Here is a 15872-nt window from a genome sequence, read left to right on the forward strand (position 1 = left end):
AAAGAAAGAAAGAAAGAAAAAGAAAGATCAGAGAAGAAAGTTAAATTGAAATATAGACAACACCACAAAAGATCAACAAAATGAAAAGTTGGTTTTTGAAAAGATAAATAAAATGGACAAACCTTTACCCAAACTAAGAAAAAAAGAGAGAAGACCTGCATAAAAAATCAGGGCTGAAAAAGGATATATTACAAATGATACCACAGAAATTCAAAGGATCATTAGTGACTACTATGAGCAACAATATGCCAACAAACTGGAAAAATGGATGACATTCCTAGGCACATACAACCTACAGAGATTGAACCATGAAGAAATACAATACTTGAACAGACCAATTAACAGGTAATAAGATAGAAACAGTAATAAAACATCTCCCAGTAAAGAAGACTCGGACCCAATAGCTTCACTGCTGAATTTTACCAAACATTTAAAGAAGAAGATTTAATACCAATCCTATTCAAACTATTCTAAAAAGTAGAGGAGGAGGGAATACTTCCAAATTCATTCTATGTGGCGAGTATTACCCTGATACCAAAACCAGACAAAGACATGACAGAAAAAGAAAACTACAGACCAATATCCCTCATAAACACTGATGCAAAAATCCTTAAGACAAAACTAGCAAACTAAATTCAGCAACATGTTAAAATTATCATTCATCAGGACCAAGTGGGATTTATCCCAGGTGTGCAAGGATGGTTCAATATCGGCAAATCAATCGATGTGATATAGCAATAGAATGAAGGACAGAAACCATACGATCCTTTCAATCGATGCCAAAAAAGCATTTGATAAAATTCAACATCCTTCATGATAAAAACCCTCAAAAAGTTGGGTACAGAAGGAACATGCCTTAACATAATAAAGTCACATATGACAGACCCACAGCCAGTATCATACTGAATAGGGAAAAAACAAAAGCCTTTCCTCTAAGATCTGGAACAAGACAAGGATGGTCACTTTCAATACTGTTATTCAACATAGTACTGGAAGTCCTAGCTGGAATAATCAGACAAGAGAAAGAAATAAAGGACATCCAAATTGGGAAGGACAAAGTCAAATTACCCTTGTTTGCAGATGATATAATTTTATATTTGGAAAACACTAACAACTCCAAAAATGATTAGAATTGATAAACAAATTCAGGAAAGTTGCAGTATACAAAAATCAACATACAAAAAACAGTAATGTTTTTATATGGGTACAGCAAATATACATATTTCTATATGCCAACAGCAAACAATCTGAAAAAGAAATTTAAAAACGAATCCCATTTACAATAGCTACAAATAAAATACCTAGGAATTAACCAAAGAAGTAAAAGATCTCTACAATGAAAACTATAAAACATGGATAAAAGGAGTTGAAGAGGATAAACAAGAATGGAAAGATATCCCGTGTTCCTGGATTGCAAGACTTAATATTGTTAAAATGTCCATATAACCAAAGCAAATTACAGATTTAATGAAATTCCTATCGAAATACCAATGAAGTTCTTCACAGAAATAGAAGAAAACAATTCTAAAATTTATGTGGAACCACAAAAGAATAGCCAAAGCAATTCTGAGCAAAAGGAAGAAAACTGGAAGAATTACATTACTTGACTTCAAATCATACTACATAGCAATAGTCACCAAAACAGCATGGTAGTGGCATAAAAACAGACATATAGACCCATGGAACAGAATAGATAACCTAGAAATAAATACACACAACTACAGCGAACATATTTTCAATAAAGGTGTCAAGAATATACACTGGAAAAAGGACAGTTTCCTCAAAAAATGGTGCTGGGAAAACTGGAAATCCATATGCAGAAGAATGAAACTAAACTCTTCTCTTTCACCATATACAAAAATCAAACCAAAATGGATTAAACACTTAAATCTAAGACCTCAAACTATGAAACTATTACAAGAAAACACTAGGGAGTTTTCTTGTAATAGGGACATAGGGCTGGGCAAAGATTTCTTACGTAATACCCCACAAACACAGGCAACCAAAGCAAAAATGAACAAATCAGATCACATCAAGTTAAAAAGATCCTGCACAGCAAAGAAAATAATCAGCAACGTGAAGAGATGACCCACAGAACAGGAGAAAATATTTGCAAGCTACCCGTCTGACAAGGGATTAATAACCAGAATATATAGCTCAAACAACTCTATAGGAAAAATCTCTAATAATCTGATTTTAAAATGGGCAAAAGATTTGAATAAACATTTCTGAAAAGAGGACATACAAATGGAAAACAGGCATATGAAAACCTACTCAACATCAATGATCATTAGAGAAATGCAAATCCAAACTACAGTGAGATATTGTCTCACCCCAGTTTGAATGGCTTTTATATAAAAGTCAGGCAATAACAAAGGCTGGTGAGGATGTGGAGTAAAGGGAACCCTCTTACACTGAAAGTGGGAATGTAAATTAGTACAACCACTTTAGAGAACAGCTTGGAGATTCCTCAAAAAACTAAAAATAGAGCTACCGTGTGATCCAGCAGTCCCACTGCTAGGCATATATCCCAAAGAAAAGAAATCAGTATATTGAGGAGATATCTACACACTTATGTTTATTGCAGCACTATTCACAAAAGCCAAGATTTATGTCAACTTAAGTGTCCACCAACAGGTGAATGTATAAAGAAAATGTGGTACATATACACAATAAAGTACTATTTAGCCACAAAGAAGAATGAGATCCTGTCATTTGCAACAACATGGATGGAACTGGAGCTCATTATGTTAAGTGAAACAAACCAGGCACAAAAAGACAAACTTTGGGCTGGGCATGGCGGCTCACATTTGTAATCCCAGCACTTTGGGAGGCCAAGGTGGGTGGATCACCTGAGGTCAGGAGTTTGAGACCAGCCTGGCCTACATGGCAAAACACCATCTCTACTAAAAATACAAAAATTAGCCAGGTGTCATGGCACATGCCTGTAATCCAAGCTACTTGGGAGGCTGAGACAGGAGAATTGCTTGAACTCAGGAGGTGGAGGTTGTGCTGAGCCAAGATTGCAACATTGCACTCCAGCATGGGCAACAGAGTGAGACTCCATCTCAAAGAAGAAAAAAAGACAAACTAGGCATGGTCTCATTTATTTGTGGAAGCTAAAAATGAAAACAATTGAACTCTTGGAGATGGAGAGGAGAATGATGGTTGTCAGAGGCTGGGAAGGGTAACGAGGGGTTAAGGGGGAGGTAGGGACGGTTAATGGGCACAAAAAAATAGAAAGAATAAATAATATCTAGCATTTCATAGCACGACAGGGTGACTATAGTCAATAATAATGTAATTGTACATTTAAAAATAACTAAGAGTATAATTGGATCACTTGTAACACAAAGGATAAATGCTTGAGGGGATGGATACCCCATTTACGCTGATGTGATTATTACATATTGTCTGCCTGTATCAAATTATCTCATATAAATATACTCCATAAATATAAATTACGTGCCCACAAAAATGACAAATTAAGAATTTTTTTAAAAAATAAATAAAACAGAGAGGAGCTCCAGAACTGGGTAAACACAGGCCTAGCTTGAGCCGAAACACAGCATTCAAGCCAGCAATGGGTGGGCCTGGGGCCTTTACTTGGCTGGATGTGAGGACAGTGCCCTCCTCTCCTGAGCACTCTTGTAGACTCAGCTCATATTATTATGTAATGCTTGTCACCTTTCATTAACTTTTCTTGCAATCCTGGCTATTTCTTTCAACCCTATGTGGCCAGGAGAGGCTTTGTGTAACTATTTCCGATGCAGACACATATCTCAGGGAGAACTGTCTGCACGTGACAGCTTTCTCAGCCGTAAGTCAGAGAGGTGAAGAAATGAATTTGAATTCTGGGCATCCGATCAAATATTTAGAAAAGGACACTTTTTACCCTTTGAAAGTTGCAAAGTAAACACAACTTCGGCCTGGGAATCAAATGTACTTCTGATTATTCAAACTGAAGTTCTAGAGAGGATGGGATAGTCAGTGGTTCCAACAAAGTGCAATGAGGAAATTTCAGGCAAATGCAGAGAAAAAATGCAAAGTAGTATCAGCGTAGTCGTAGTGACGTCAGAACCCTATTAATATACTTACATCCTGGAAAATGTCTGTTTCAGGCTTTTAACAATGATTCTCTGCAAACTGTGTCGCCATAAAGTTTGAATGTTTTCCTCAATTAATAAGAATCCATATGCATGTCCTTATAAGTGTTTGCTTTTCTTTTGTATCACCAGTTCATAGACATTTAATGAAATACTAAGAAAATATGCTCTCCCAGTGAAGAGACTACATTTCATATTCCTTCCAAGTCATCTCACCACTATATATTTATATTTCTGGCTTTTTGTTAACTGTATTTTAATCAGTGTCCCTTAAAACTTTGCTACTCAAAGTATGATCCAGGGACCAGCAGCATCAGCATCGCATGGAAGTTTGTTACAAAAGCAAACTCCCGGGCCCTTCCCCAGGCCCTGCTGAATCAGAATCTGCAATCCCTCAGTGATTCACACTATAGCATGAGAGCACTGACCCAAAAGAGCATGTGCATCTGACAAATCTATAATCAAGGAAAAAGGCAAATACTTTTGCATAGAAAATCCAAGTACAATGGTGTACAATATGTAGGCATACGCAGTGTTAATACTAATAAATGCCAATATGCTTACTTAATGCCAGACCCTGTTACAGGGTCATGACTCTTCACCACAACACAGGGTGTAGGTACCATCCTCCTCATTTTTCAGATGATGTACAGAAGCAGAGAGACCTGAAGTAACATTTGCAAAATCACACAGTAAATCAGTGGAACAGACATGACTTGAACCCGGGTAATCCAACTTCAGGGTCATGTTTGTAACCATTATACTTTACTGTTACATTCACCATTCCTCAGCAGTATGCACCTGTATTCAGGAAATGAAACAGTTGAGTTGGGATCTGAACGATAAACCTAGATTGCTATCAGGCCCATCATCTTAGTTCAGTAACATTTAGAAGCAGAGACCATTATAGATGGAGACCATAAAACTCTAAGAGAACACGTTTTGGTATTTTCTGAGGACACTGAAGCCTAAAGAGGATGTGTGAAAACCAGTGGTTTTCCCAAAGAAGCGGAAAATTGGAGGCTATATTTTCCATGATGTTTCCTGCCTCTTCTATGCCACATCCTAATTCTTTCAGGGTTTGCTCTTCCAAAGATACTTCATACACATCAGATATCAAGTGACACCTTGTTCCTTTCTTAACTTCCATTCAAAATGTGAGAACAAAATCCTGTCATTTGCAATAGCATGGATAGAACTGAATTTCTGTCAACTGAAATAAGCCAGGCATACAAAGACTAATATCACATGTTCTCACTCATATGTGGGAGCTTGAAAAAAAAACCAACATGAAATTGAACTCCTGAAGACAGAGTGAAATAATGGTTGCCAGAGACTGGGAAGGGTAGTGGGGATGGGGTTATAAAGTCGGGATGGTTAATGAGCAAAAAAACAACAACAAACAAAAAACAAACCAAAAACAGAATGAATGAGTATTTGGTGGCACAATAAGGTGACTATAGCTAACAATAACTTATTATATATTTTAAAATAAATCAAAGGGTAGAGGCTGGGTGTGGTGGCTCATGCCTATAATCCCAACACTTTGGGAGGCCAAGGCAGGTAGATCACCTGAGGTCAGGGGTTCAAGACCAGCCTGGCCAGCATGGTGAAACCCTGTCTCTACTAAAAGTACAAAAAAATTAGCTGGGCATGATGGCACGTGCCCGTAATCCCAGCTACTTGGGAGGCTGAGGAAGGAGAATCACTTGAACCAGGGAGGCAGAGGTTGCAGTGAGCTGAGATTGTGCCATTGCACTCCAGCCTGAGGAATGAGAGTGAAACTCCAACTCAAAAAACAAAAAAATAAATGAAATAAAAGAGCGTAACTGGAATGTTCCTAATACAAATAAATGATAGAAGTTTGAGGTGAAAAATACCCCAATTACCCTAATTTGATCATTACACACTATATGTCTGTATCAAAATATCACATATACCTCATAAATATATACATTCATTACATACTTGTAATAATTTAAAATATCCTTTTTTAAAATCTGAAAATATCAATCCTGCTTTGCAAGTTATTTTGCATCCTAGATGAAACCTCCTCATTCAAAATGTTGTTGAGGGGGTAGGTTGTGCTCATAAATCACACCTCAATATCCTTAATATTAAACACAGAAGCAATTTATATTCAAAATATATAAAATATAATAATATATATTCAAAATATAACAGGAACTTTCAGACGTTATAGTCAAAGAGCCCTTCCTTTGATAAAAATCAGTCTGCCAGCTAGCTATAGCGTGCTAATTAAGACAAACTCTTCCTTTGGGCTCCAGAGTCATTTACCTTCTAAAATCTTAGCTCCACTAACGCACATGTAGATGAAAGGAAGGTACACGTCCTAGCGCAAATTAATGTGGCTACGGAATTGGTGCCATTTCACCTAAGATGCTTTTTTTTAACCAAATGGTGCTTTCTGTCAATGCTGAGCATCCCACAAGGATTCTCTCAAGCCCAGAATGTTTGCAGAATGCCAGGCGGGGGAGTTCCTGGAACAAACTTCAGAAGCCCAAGGAGGTTGAAAACTTCCTGTTTAAAGTACAACTTCTGCTACAAAAGGCATGAAACAGCTTTCCTTTGGAAGCCTGCCTCTTCTGGGGAGAGGCAAGATAAAATGTGCCATTCCCTTAAAATGCCACCCTCATGACGCCAACCATTTCTTGATTTAACCAGCAGTGCCCTTTCCATAACCTCCGTTTTTCACAGGCAACGAAGGAGCTCCAGATCCAACCAGCAAAGATCATCATGTCCCTTGTGAAACATGTGGCGTCAACATAAATCACTTAATACTGGCATTTCCATTATTTGGACATGGCGATGCCCAAAGATCACAAGCAAAGTCAGGGCTGACCAAGTAGCCCCATCTCAGCCCAGTCCCCCCAGAGCGCATGGTTCAGGAGCCCCTACGTGGGCTGGGGGGAGCTAGCAGCCTGGTCCCTCCCAGAAAACAATGGAGTCAGCAGTCACAGATCAAACACCCCAAGAATTCACCCCAGGTGCCCCAGTTCAGGGGCTCTTACCTTGCACTGCCCAGACACACAGATGGCCGTGCCGTTCTGGTCACAGGGGGTGCCATCGATGACCTTCTCAGCTTGCCGTACGTAGAAGCGGTAGCCCATTGCCTGGCAGTTCAACTCACATTTGCGATTGCCTTTTACTACCAAAATAAAATAAAGTAAAGATGAGGTGCAAGCAACGTCATCTCTTTGGAATCAACACCTTTTTTCTTCCTATAATTTTTATTGAGATAAAATTCATGTAACATAAAATCATTTTAACCAACTACACGTTCAATGAGTCTTCGTATGTTCCTAAGGTTCTATGTCCAAGCACAATCATTATTATATAATTCCAGAACATTCCCATCAGCTCAAAAAGAAGCCCTGTGCCTATAAGCTGTAATTTCAATTCCTCGCTCCCCTCTCCAGATCTTGGCAACCACCAATCTACCTTCTGTATGGATTTGCCTATTCTGGACATTTCATAATCCCACACTTTTTGAAAGTGCATGGAAGTTATCAGCTCTCCCCATATTCGATGATAGAGGGAAGGGATTGTATCTTGATCTATTTGCATATAGTAGTAATTCAATGCTGAGTGAATATTATAAAGGAATTCTTAAAGACTCTCACCATGCAAATAACAGATTCTACTTTTAGACATCCTCCCATGCTTTGCCATTGTCATAACTAATTAGGTTGGTGCAAAAGTAGTTGTGGCTTTTGCCATTGAAAGTAATGGCAAAAACTGCAATTACTTTTGTACCAACCTAGATATACTTCGTATATCAGCAATCATAATGAGCACACAATTTTTATGTTGAAGAGTCTTACTCTGTAACCCAGGCTTGAGTGCAATGGTGCAATCTCAGCTCACTGCAACCTATGCCTCCTGGGTTCAAGTGATTCTCCTGCCTCAGCCTCCCAAGTAGTTACAATTACAGGCACCTGCCACCACAGCCAGCTAGTTTTTTGTTTTTTTGTTTTTTGTTTTTATTTTTATTTTTTTTGAGTAGAGACAGGGTTTTACCATGTTGGCCAGGATGGTCTTGAACTCCTGACCTCAAGTGATCTGCCCACCTCAGCCTCCCAAGGGGAGCTCATGCCTGTAATCCCAGCACCAAAGTGCACTTTGGTGCTGGGATTACAGGCATGAGCCACTGTGCCCAGCCACATTCTGCTTTTTAAACTTAAAATCTATGCAGTTAAATCATCTGTATGCCTTTTTAAATGGCTGCAGTTTCCTGTAATTCCTCGGTTATGAGATATTTAAGTGGTTTCTCCATCATTTGAGGTTGAAGTTCAAAGTTCTAACCGAGGGATAAAATATCTTTCAAGAGCGGAAACTCACCTAACTTTATGGCCTCATTTCCTCCTGTTCTTCCTTAAATCCACATTCCTAAATCCACATTCTACACCCAACTAAGCACTTCCTCTCTCTTGCCATTGCTTAACCGTTCCTTCTGTCATTTGGCTGGCACACATTTGTACTTTGTTTGCACGTCCAAGTCACCTCCTCAGGAAGCCCTCCATGGATCTTGATCCCATCTCTACTTCCGCCCCACAGCAGGCTGATGTGCCCTCCTCTATTTCAGAGTTAACCATGATGCATTGCAGTGTGGTTTTGCAAGAACACAGGATGTCTCTGTCTTATTCACTTTTGTATCCCAGGAACCCAGCACAGAGCTTGGCACAAAGCAAATGCTAAACAAATCCCTGAAGAATAAAACAAGGGATGCGTAAATAAATCCTGGCCTTTTTTCCCCATTAGCTTTCTCTCCCCTCCTCCTGCCAGATGTATTTCCCCACCTCAGAGTCTTTCTCTAAATTTCTATCACTTCACACCAAGTGTGGCACACAGCAGGTGCACAGTAAAAGCTAAATTAATTACTGCTACAAGGAACATCTCAGAGCAATTTAGGTGCTTCCAAAATAAGAATGAAAATTTTCAGGCAAAATATATTTCTATACGTAAAAGAGACAGACAAGCCAAATACACACTGATTTTTTTAACTGTTTTTGGAGACAAGACTAATGCTATGCTCAGCCATAGGCAGCCTGTTCCAGGGTCAAATCTTTGTCTAAAAATCAGATTACCAGATTGGGTAATACTGACTTTTTCCTACATAACACAACACAGCATATTTCCCCAGTGTGGCTGCCTGACTGTCATAGCAATAAACTTCCTTCTATTCCAAAGCCACTGAAAACCTCTAACAGGAAATAACATGGAGCCTTTGGGACCACATGGTTCAGGAAGATCGCATCGTCTAGGTACTCTGAGCTATCTTATAAGTCAAGAGACCTGGTTTCTTACCTTGGCTGCCCAAAAGATATAAGAAGTGATTTGGGGGAAATAAAGAAAACCAAGATGGAAGCACCTTTGGGATTTATTCCCAACCAAATCATCATTTTATAGATTTAAAAACAGGCCTAAGAAAGGAAGTGACAAGCTGCAGACAAAACTCATCTCCTGTAACCTGCTTTTTCATTTCATCTACTAAGACCCTATTCCCTCTCTCCCCAGATCCTGGCTTTCTGAAGCTCTAGAACTATCCAGGTGCATTGCATTGTAAGTAATAAAAGTGTTTGTGAAAGGCAGCCTCATCTGGGCAAGGGTTTTGGGTCCTCACTTCTCTTGGCTTCCTCCCAGGTATCTCTATCCTTTGAGATCCTATCTTTTGGGGCCACAATTTTATTTCTCAGTATTTGCAACCATACTGCAGAAGAACATTCTGAGAAAAAAGAAAAGCTAAACATGAGACAATTACAGCAGAATCTCCAAAAAGCCACAAGAAAAGAAACTAGAGGAATGGCCTTAACTCTGGCTCCTCCCACCAATAGGCACTGGGTCTGCCTTCTCAGATTTACAACTAGGAGATAACTGAAACGTGAGGACAAGGGGCTTTTTAACAAAACCGTGTAGCATTCTGTTGCCTTAGAAAATACCCCAGTTCTGGCCAAGTGCGGTGGCTTACGCCTGTAATCCCAGCACTTTGGGAGGCCGAGACGGGCGAATCTGAGGTCAGGAGTTTCAGACCAGCCTGGCCAACATGGGGAAATCCTGCTTCTAGTAAAAATGCAAAAAATTAGCTGGGCGTGGTGGTGGGTGCCTGTAATCCCAGCTACTCAGGAGGCTGAGGCAGGAGAACCGCTTGTACCTGGGAGGCAGAGGTAGCAGTGAGCTGAGACTGCGTCACTGCACTCCAGCCCTGGCAACAGAGACTTCCTCTCAAAAAAGAAAATGCCCAGTTCTTTTCACAAAATTATGTAATGACTTCTCTAAACCTTGCATAGACTTCCTACCCACTGCCCGCCCCACCTTTGTGTCTGTGCGAGACGCATCTTGTATCACTCAGGCTGGAGTGTTCTTGGCTCACTGCAACCATGACCTCCCAGGCTCAAGCCATTCTCCCACCTCAGCCTCCTAAGTAGCTGGGACTACAAGTGTGCACCACCACACTCAGCTAATTGTATTTTTTGTACAGATGGGGTTTTGCCATGTTGCCCAGCTGGTCTCAAACTCCTGGTCTCAAGTGATCCCTTTGCCTCAGCCTTCCAAAGTACTAGGAAAACAGGCATAAGGCACCGCCCTCAGCCCCCGACCCCTTTAAAATTCCACATAAAAATACATTTGGGCATGGCACAGTGGCTCATGTCTGTAATGCCAACACTTGGAAGCTGAAGCAGGAGGACTGCTTGAGCCCAGGAGTCCGAGACCAGCCTGGGCAACATAATGAGACCCTGTCTCTACAAAAAAATTAAAAATTAGCCGGGCATGAGGGTGTAGGCCTGTAGTCCCAGCTACTCAAGAAGCTGAGGTGAGAGAATCCTTTGAGCCCAGGAGTTTGAGGCTGCAGTGAGTTGTGACAGCATTACTGCACTCCAGCCTGGACGACAGAGCAAGAGCAAGATCCCATTTCAAAAACAACAGCAACAACATTCGAAGGGTTTCAAATTAAGGTTTTACATGAATATTCACTTTACTTTTTTGCCTTTGAGTAAAGTGCAATTTTGATGCCAGGAGACGCTGCTCTAAGCAGATTTTGCCAGGTTTTGTTAGTGCAGACAAAAGGGGAAAACAGAAAGGGGGGCAATGGAATAAGAGCAAGTGGGCACAAACTTCTCTCTGTTCCTCTCCTCCTTTGCTCTCATCTGTTTCCTGAATGTCCTCTCTGTCTCCAAAAAGAAAGGGGGAAAACAAAAGTGGGGAGCAATGGAATAAGAGCAAGTGGGCACAAACTTCTCTCTGTTCCTCTCCTCCTTTGTTCTCATCTGTTTCCTGAATGTCCTCCCTGTCTCCAAAAAGAACATTTCACCATCCACACACTAAAGCAGTAGTTCTTAGTGTGGTCCTGGGACCAGCGGCACCAGCATCACCTGCGTACTTGCTGAAAATGCAAATTCTTGGGCCTCACACCAGACATCCTGGATCAGAAACTCTGCAGATGAGATCCAGGACATGGTCAAGTTTGGGAATCACTGCTCTAAGGAAAATCAAGCAGTGAGCAGACTTGGAAGCAGCTGACTCTTCTTATTTTGAATCAAAGCTATTCAGATCCCACGCCTGAATTTAAAAGATGATACAACCCCAAATATAAACACTCTAATTAAATTTAGGATATTACCAAGTATCGGGAGCCCTGATATTTAAAGCCCTCTGATCATGAAAAAAAAAATTCTGGTGACTATACAAGAAAATTTAGGTCACTAAGAGTAAAGCAACTAAAAGCTAAAGGGTGTACCCTCAAATACAAGTGAAAGATTTAAATCACTCATTGAATTCTGTTTCCTTGGAAAAGCCATCGATATAATAAAGATTTTTTTTAAAAAAGTAATAAACTCAAAAGAACAAATAGAAAAGGAGTTAACGGTTACAAAATTTTGGAAACCGGAAAGCAGAAGCACCCATCGTAAGGACTTATGACCCAAGAAAGCTAATCCTAAGCAGCAATAAAAGCAACAAAGCTATGTAGCATTACGGAGTCTCCAAAAGTTAACTTTGGAAGTAGGGGAAAGAAAACAGACCTAAAACCGGAACAATGATCTCTAAGAGTTCTAAGAAGTAGTTAGAGGTTCCACTTTCCAGAATGGCTCTCAGTGCCTCTGAAAATCAACTCTTCCATAAAAGCAAAAGGCAGCTAGAGTGGCTCTACTAATATTTTGGACAAAGTAGACTTTAAGACAAAAGTTGTTACTAGAGACAAGAATGTTTTATAATAACAGAAGAGTCAATCCAGTAGGATGACATAACAACCAAGCCCCAAAATACATAAAGTAAAAACTGACAGGCTGGGCACAGTGGCTCATGCCTGTATTCCCGACATTTTAGAAGGCTGAGGTCCTGAGATTGGGAGTTTGAGACCAGCCTGGACAACACGGCAGAACCCCATCTTTATTAAAAATAAAATACAAAAATTAGCCAGATGTGGTGGCACGTGCCTGTAATCCCAGCTACTCGGGAAGCTGAGGCAAAATAATTGCTTGAACTTGGGAGGCGGAGGTTGCAGTGAGTCAAAATCATGCCACTGCACTCCAGCCTGGGTGACAGAGTAAGACTCCATCTAAAACACACACACATACCTGACAGATCTGAAAGAAGAAATAGACAATAATAAAATGGTAGTTTCAAACTTTCATATCCCACTTTCAATAATGAATACAGCAATGAGACAGAAGATCAATATGGAAACAGAATACTCGAATAACACTATAAACCAATTAGTCTTAGATATCTAAAGCAGGTCAATAAGGAAATAGAATACTTGAACAACACTATAAACCAGTTAGATATCTATAGGCTATCAATAAGGAAATAGAATACATGAATAACACTATAAACCAATTAGACTGAGATCTATAGAAGATCAATAAAGATACAGAATACTTGAACAATACTATAAGGCAATTAGACTGAGATAGCTATAGAACACTCCACCCAACAGTGGCAGAATACACATTCTTCTCAAGGGCACATGAAACACTCTCCAAGAGGGAATAAATGTTAGGCTATAAAACAAACTTTAATAAATTTTAAAATATCAAAATAATGAAAAGTATGTTCTCAGACCACAATTGAATGAAATTAAAAATCAATAGCAGAAAAAAATTGGGAAACTTTTTAAATACATGGAAATTAAACAACATACTCCTAAATAAATGATCAAGAAAGAAACCACAGGGCAAATTAGAAAATACTTTGAGGGCCAGGTATGGGGGCTCATGCCAGTAACTTTGGGAGTCCAAGGCAGAAGGATTACTTGCGGCCAGGAGTTCAAGACCAGCAAGGGCAACATAGTGAGACCCTACCTCTTAATTGTATTTCTATTTACTATCAATGAGTATTCTGAAAATGAATTTGAAAAAGCAATTCAACTTAAAATAGCATTAAAAAGAATAAAAATACTTATAAACAAGTTTAATTAAAGAAGTATAAGATTTATGCATTGAAAATCTCAAACTATTGTTGAAATAAATTAAGAAAGATCTAAACAAATGGAAGGATATCACATTTTCTTGGATCTAAAGATTTAACATTGTTAAGATGGTAATGCTCCCTCATATTGATCTGCATATTCAACACAAACTACCAACTGGCCTATTATTTTTCTGGAGCTAATCTTAAATTTTACACAAAAATGCAAGGGACCAAAGAAAAACAGTTGGAGGATTCATATTTCCTGAATTTAAAACTTGCTACAAATCAAAACTAAGTGTGGTATTATCATAAGGCTAAACACATAGATCAATGGAATAGAACTTAGAGTCTAGATACAAAGTCTTACATTTATGGTCAATTGATTTTTGACACAAGTGCTAAGATGACTCAATAGGGAAAAAAATAGTGTCTGCAACAAATGACAGTGGGATAACTTTTGCATGCAAAAGAATGAAGTTGGATCCCTACCTCAAACCATATACAAAAGAGAACTAAAAATTGATCAACCTAAATTTAAAATCTAAAACTATAAAATTCCTAGAAGAAAATGGGTATAAATTTAACCTGTGTTAACCTAAAAATGTGTACATAAATATTCATAACAGCTGTCTTAGTTTGTTTGGGTGCCATAACAAAATACCTTAGATTATGTCATTTATAAACAATAGAAATTTATTTCCGAGTTCCAGAGGCTGGGAAGTCCAGCATCAAGGTGCCACAAGATTCAGTGTCCAGTGATGGTTCTGTCTGCTTCACAGATGGCACCTTGTTGTTGTTATCCTTGCATAGCAGACGAGGCAAGGGGGCTTACTCAAGTCTCTTTTATGAGGGTACTAATCCCATTAATGAGGCTGGAGCCCTCATAACTTAATTCCAAAACATCCCATCTCCAAATGATATCACACTAAATGTTAGGTTCCAGCATATGAATTTTAGGGTGACAATAACATTCAGACTATAGCAGCAGCATTATTCATAACAGCTAAAAAGTGGAAACAACTGAAATGTCTCTCAACTGATGAATGGACAAAATGTGAATGTGGTATATCCATACAATGGAATATTATTTGACAACAGGAAGGATTAAAGTATGGATACATGCTATGACATTGATAAATCTTCAAAACATTATGCTAAGTAAAAGAAGCCAGTCATATAAGGCCATGTATTGTATAATTCCACTTACATGAAATGCCCAGAATATGCAAATCCATGGAGAAAGAAAGTAAATTAGTGGTTGCCAGGGCCTGAAGAGAAGGGATAATGTGGAGTGACTGCTAATAGATACGAGCTTTATTCTTAGGATGAGAAAAATGTTTGCAATTGTATCATGATAATAGTTACATAACTGTTTAATTAAAGTTATGGTGACTTTTACTAAAACAACTAAATTGGTGACTTTTATGACATATGAATTTTATTTCAATAAAGTTGGAATTTTACAAAAAGGAAAAGCAGAAGCAATTAATTTCCCAGATCCACAGGAAATCATCAAACAACTCAAGAAAATTTCAGTTTCCAGATTGCAGAGTCTGTCAAGTGCCCAGGATAATGGTGTCAGGGCTGGGATTTGATCTTACCTTACTTACAATCAATAAGTTATCTTGTTACTGTTTTCATGGATACAAACAGAAGATAGAGAAGATTTCTGAGTGAGAGATAAAGAAGAGCAAGCAGTTCACGGAAGAGCAAGTAGCATGAGCATTAGTGTGTTTGTGTCTGTTCCCTTTGCCCCTAAGTCCCAAAGGGGCAATCCATAGGGCCTATGGATACTGTATATACAAGTGGCTTTGTATTGCAGCTGAGGAACACTGAGGTTGAGAGATCTACTGCTTTTATTGAAAGCAACAAGCAACCTTACTATTTGTCCTGAATGGAGACTTATCCCTCAAGGTTGCTCAGTGCAAATACAATGCTGGAAATAATGTGATTTTAGTGTGGTCAGAGCCTTGCATTCTTGGCATGCTCCAAAGACTTGTAAGAGTACAAGAGACCCATGGAGAAGTATCTCCCAATAAATAGATAAAAACAAGCCCCCATGAAGGGCATATCACTTGAAATTTCAAGACATTGGGACAAAGAAAAGATAATACAAGTATCCCAAATAGAAACAAAATAGTATTGGATTTCTCAGCAATAACTTTGATGGCTGAACAATAATTGAGTAATGCCTTATTCTTGAGGCAAAGCCATTCCTAAATCAGAATTCTGTATCTAGTCAAATTATCAATTCTTAGGAAGAAAGCATTTTCAGAAATGCAATTCCCATGCAATTTACGTCTCATGCACCCTTATTGGAGGATGTAGTCTACCACA

General features: G+C 39.0%; 1 protein-coding gene across 1 annotated transcript in view; it reads right to left on the bottom strand.

Moving 5' to 3' along the window:
* THSD4 (thrombospondin type 1 domain containing 4) overlaps nt 1-15872 on the bottom strand; it is a 660091-nt gene that overhangs the window by 360776 nt on the left and 283443 nt on the right. Inside the window, exon 7 of the mRNA XM_017548142.2 lies at nt 7139-7275. Coding sequence (XP_017403631.1) covers nt 7139-7275 — 137 coding nt within the window. The remainder of the gene's footprint in view (nt 1-7138; nt 7276-15872) is intronic.

Source organism: Cebus imitator, unplaced genomic scaffold (genome assembly GCF_001604975.1).
Source record: "Cebus imitator isolate Cc_AM_T3 unplaced genomic scaffold, Cebus_imitator-1.0 Scaffold203, whole genome shotgun sequence".
Taxonomy (NCBI): Eukaryota; Metazoa; Chordata; class Mammalia; order Primates; family Cebidae; genus Cebus; species Cebus imitator.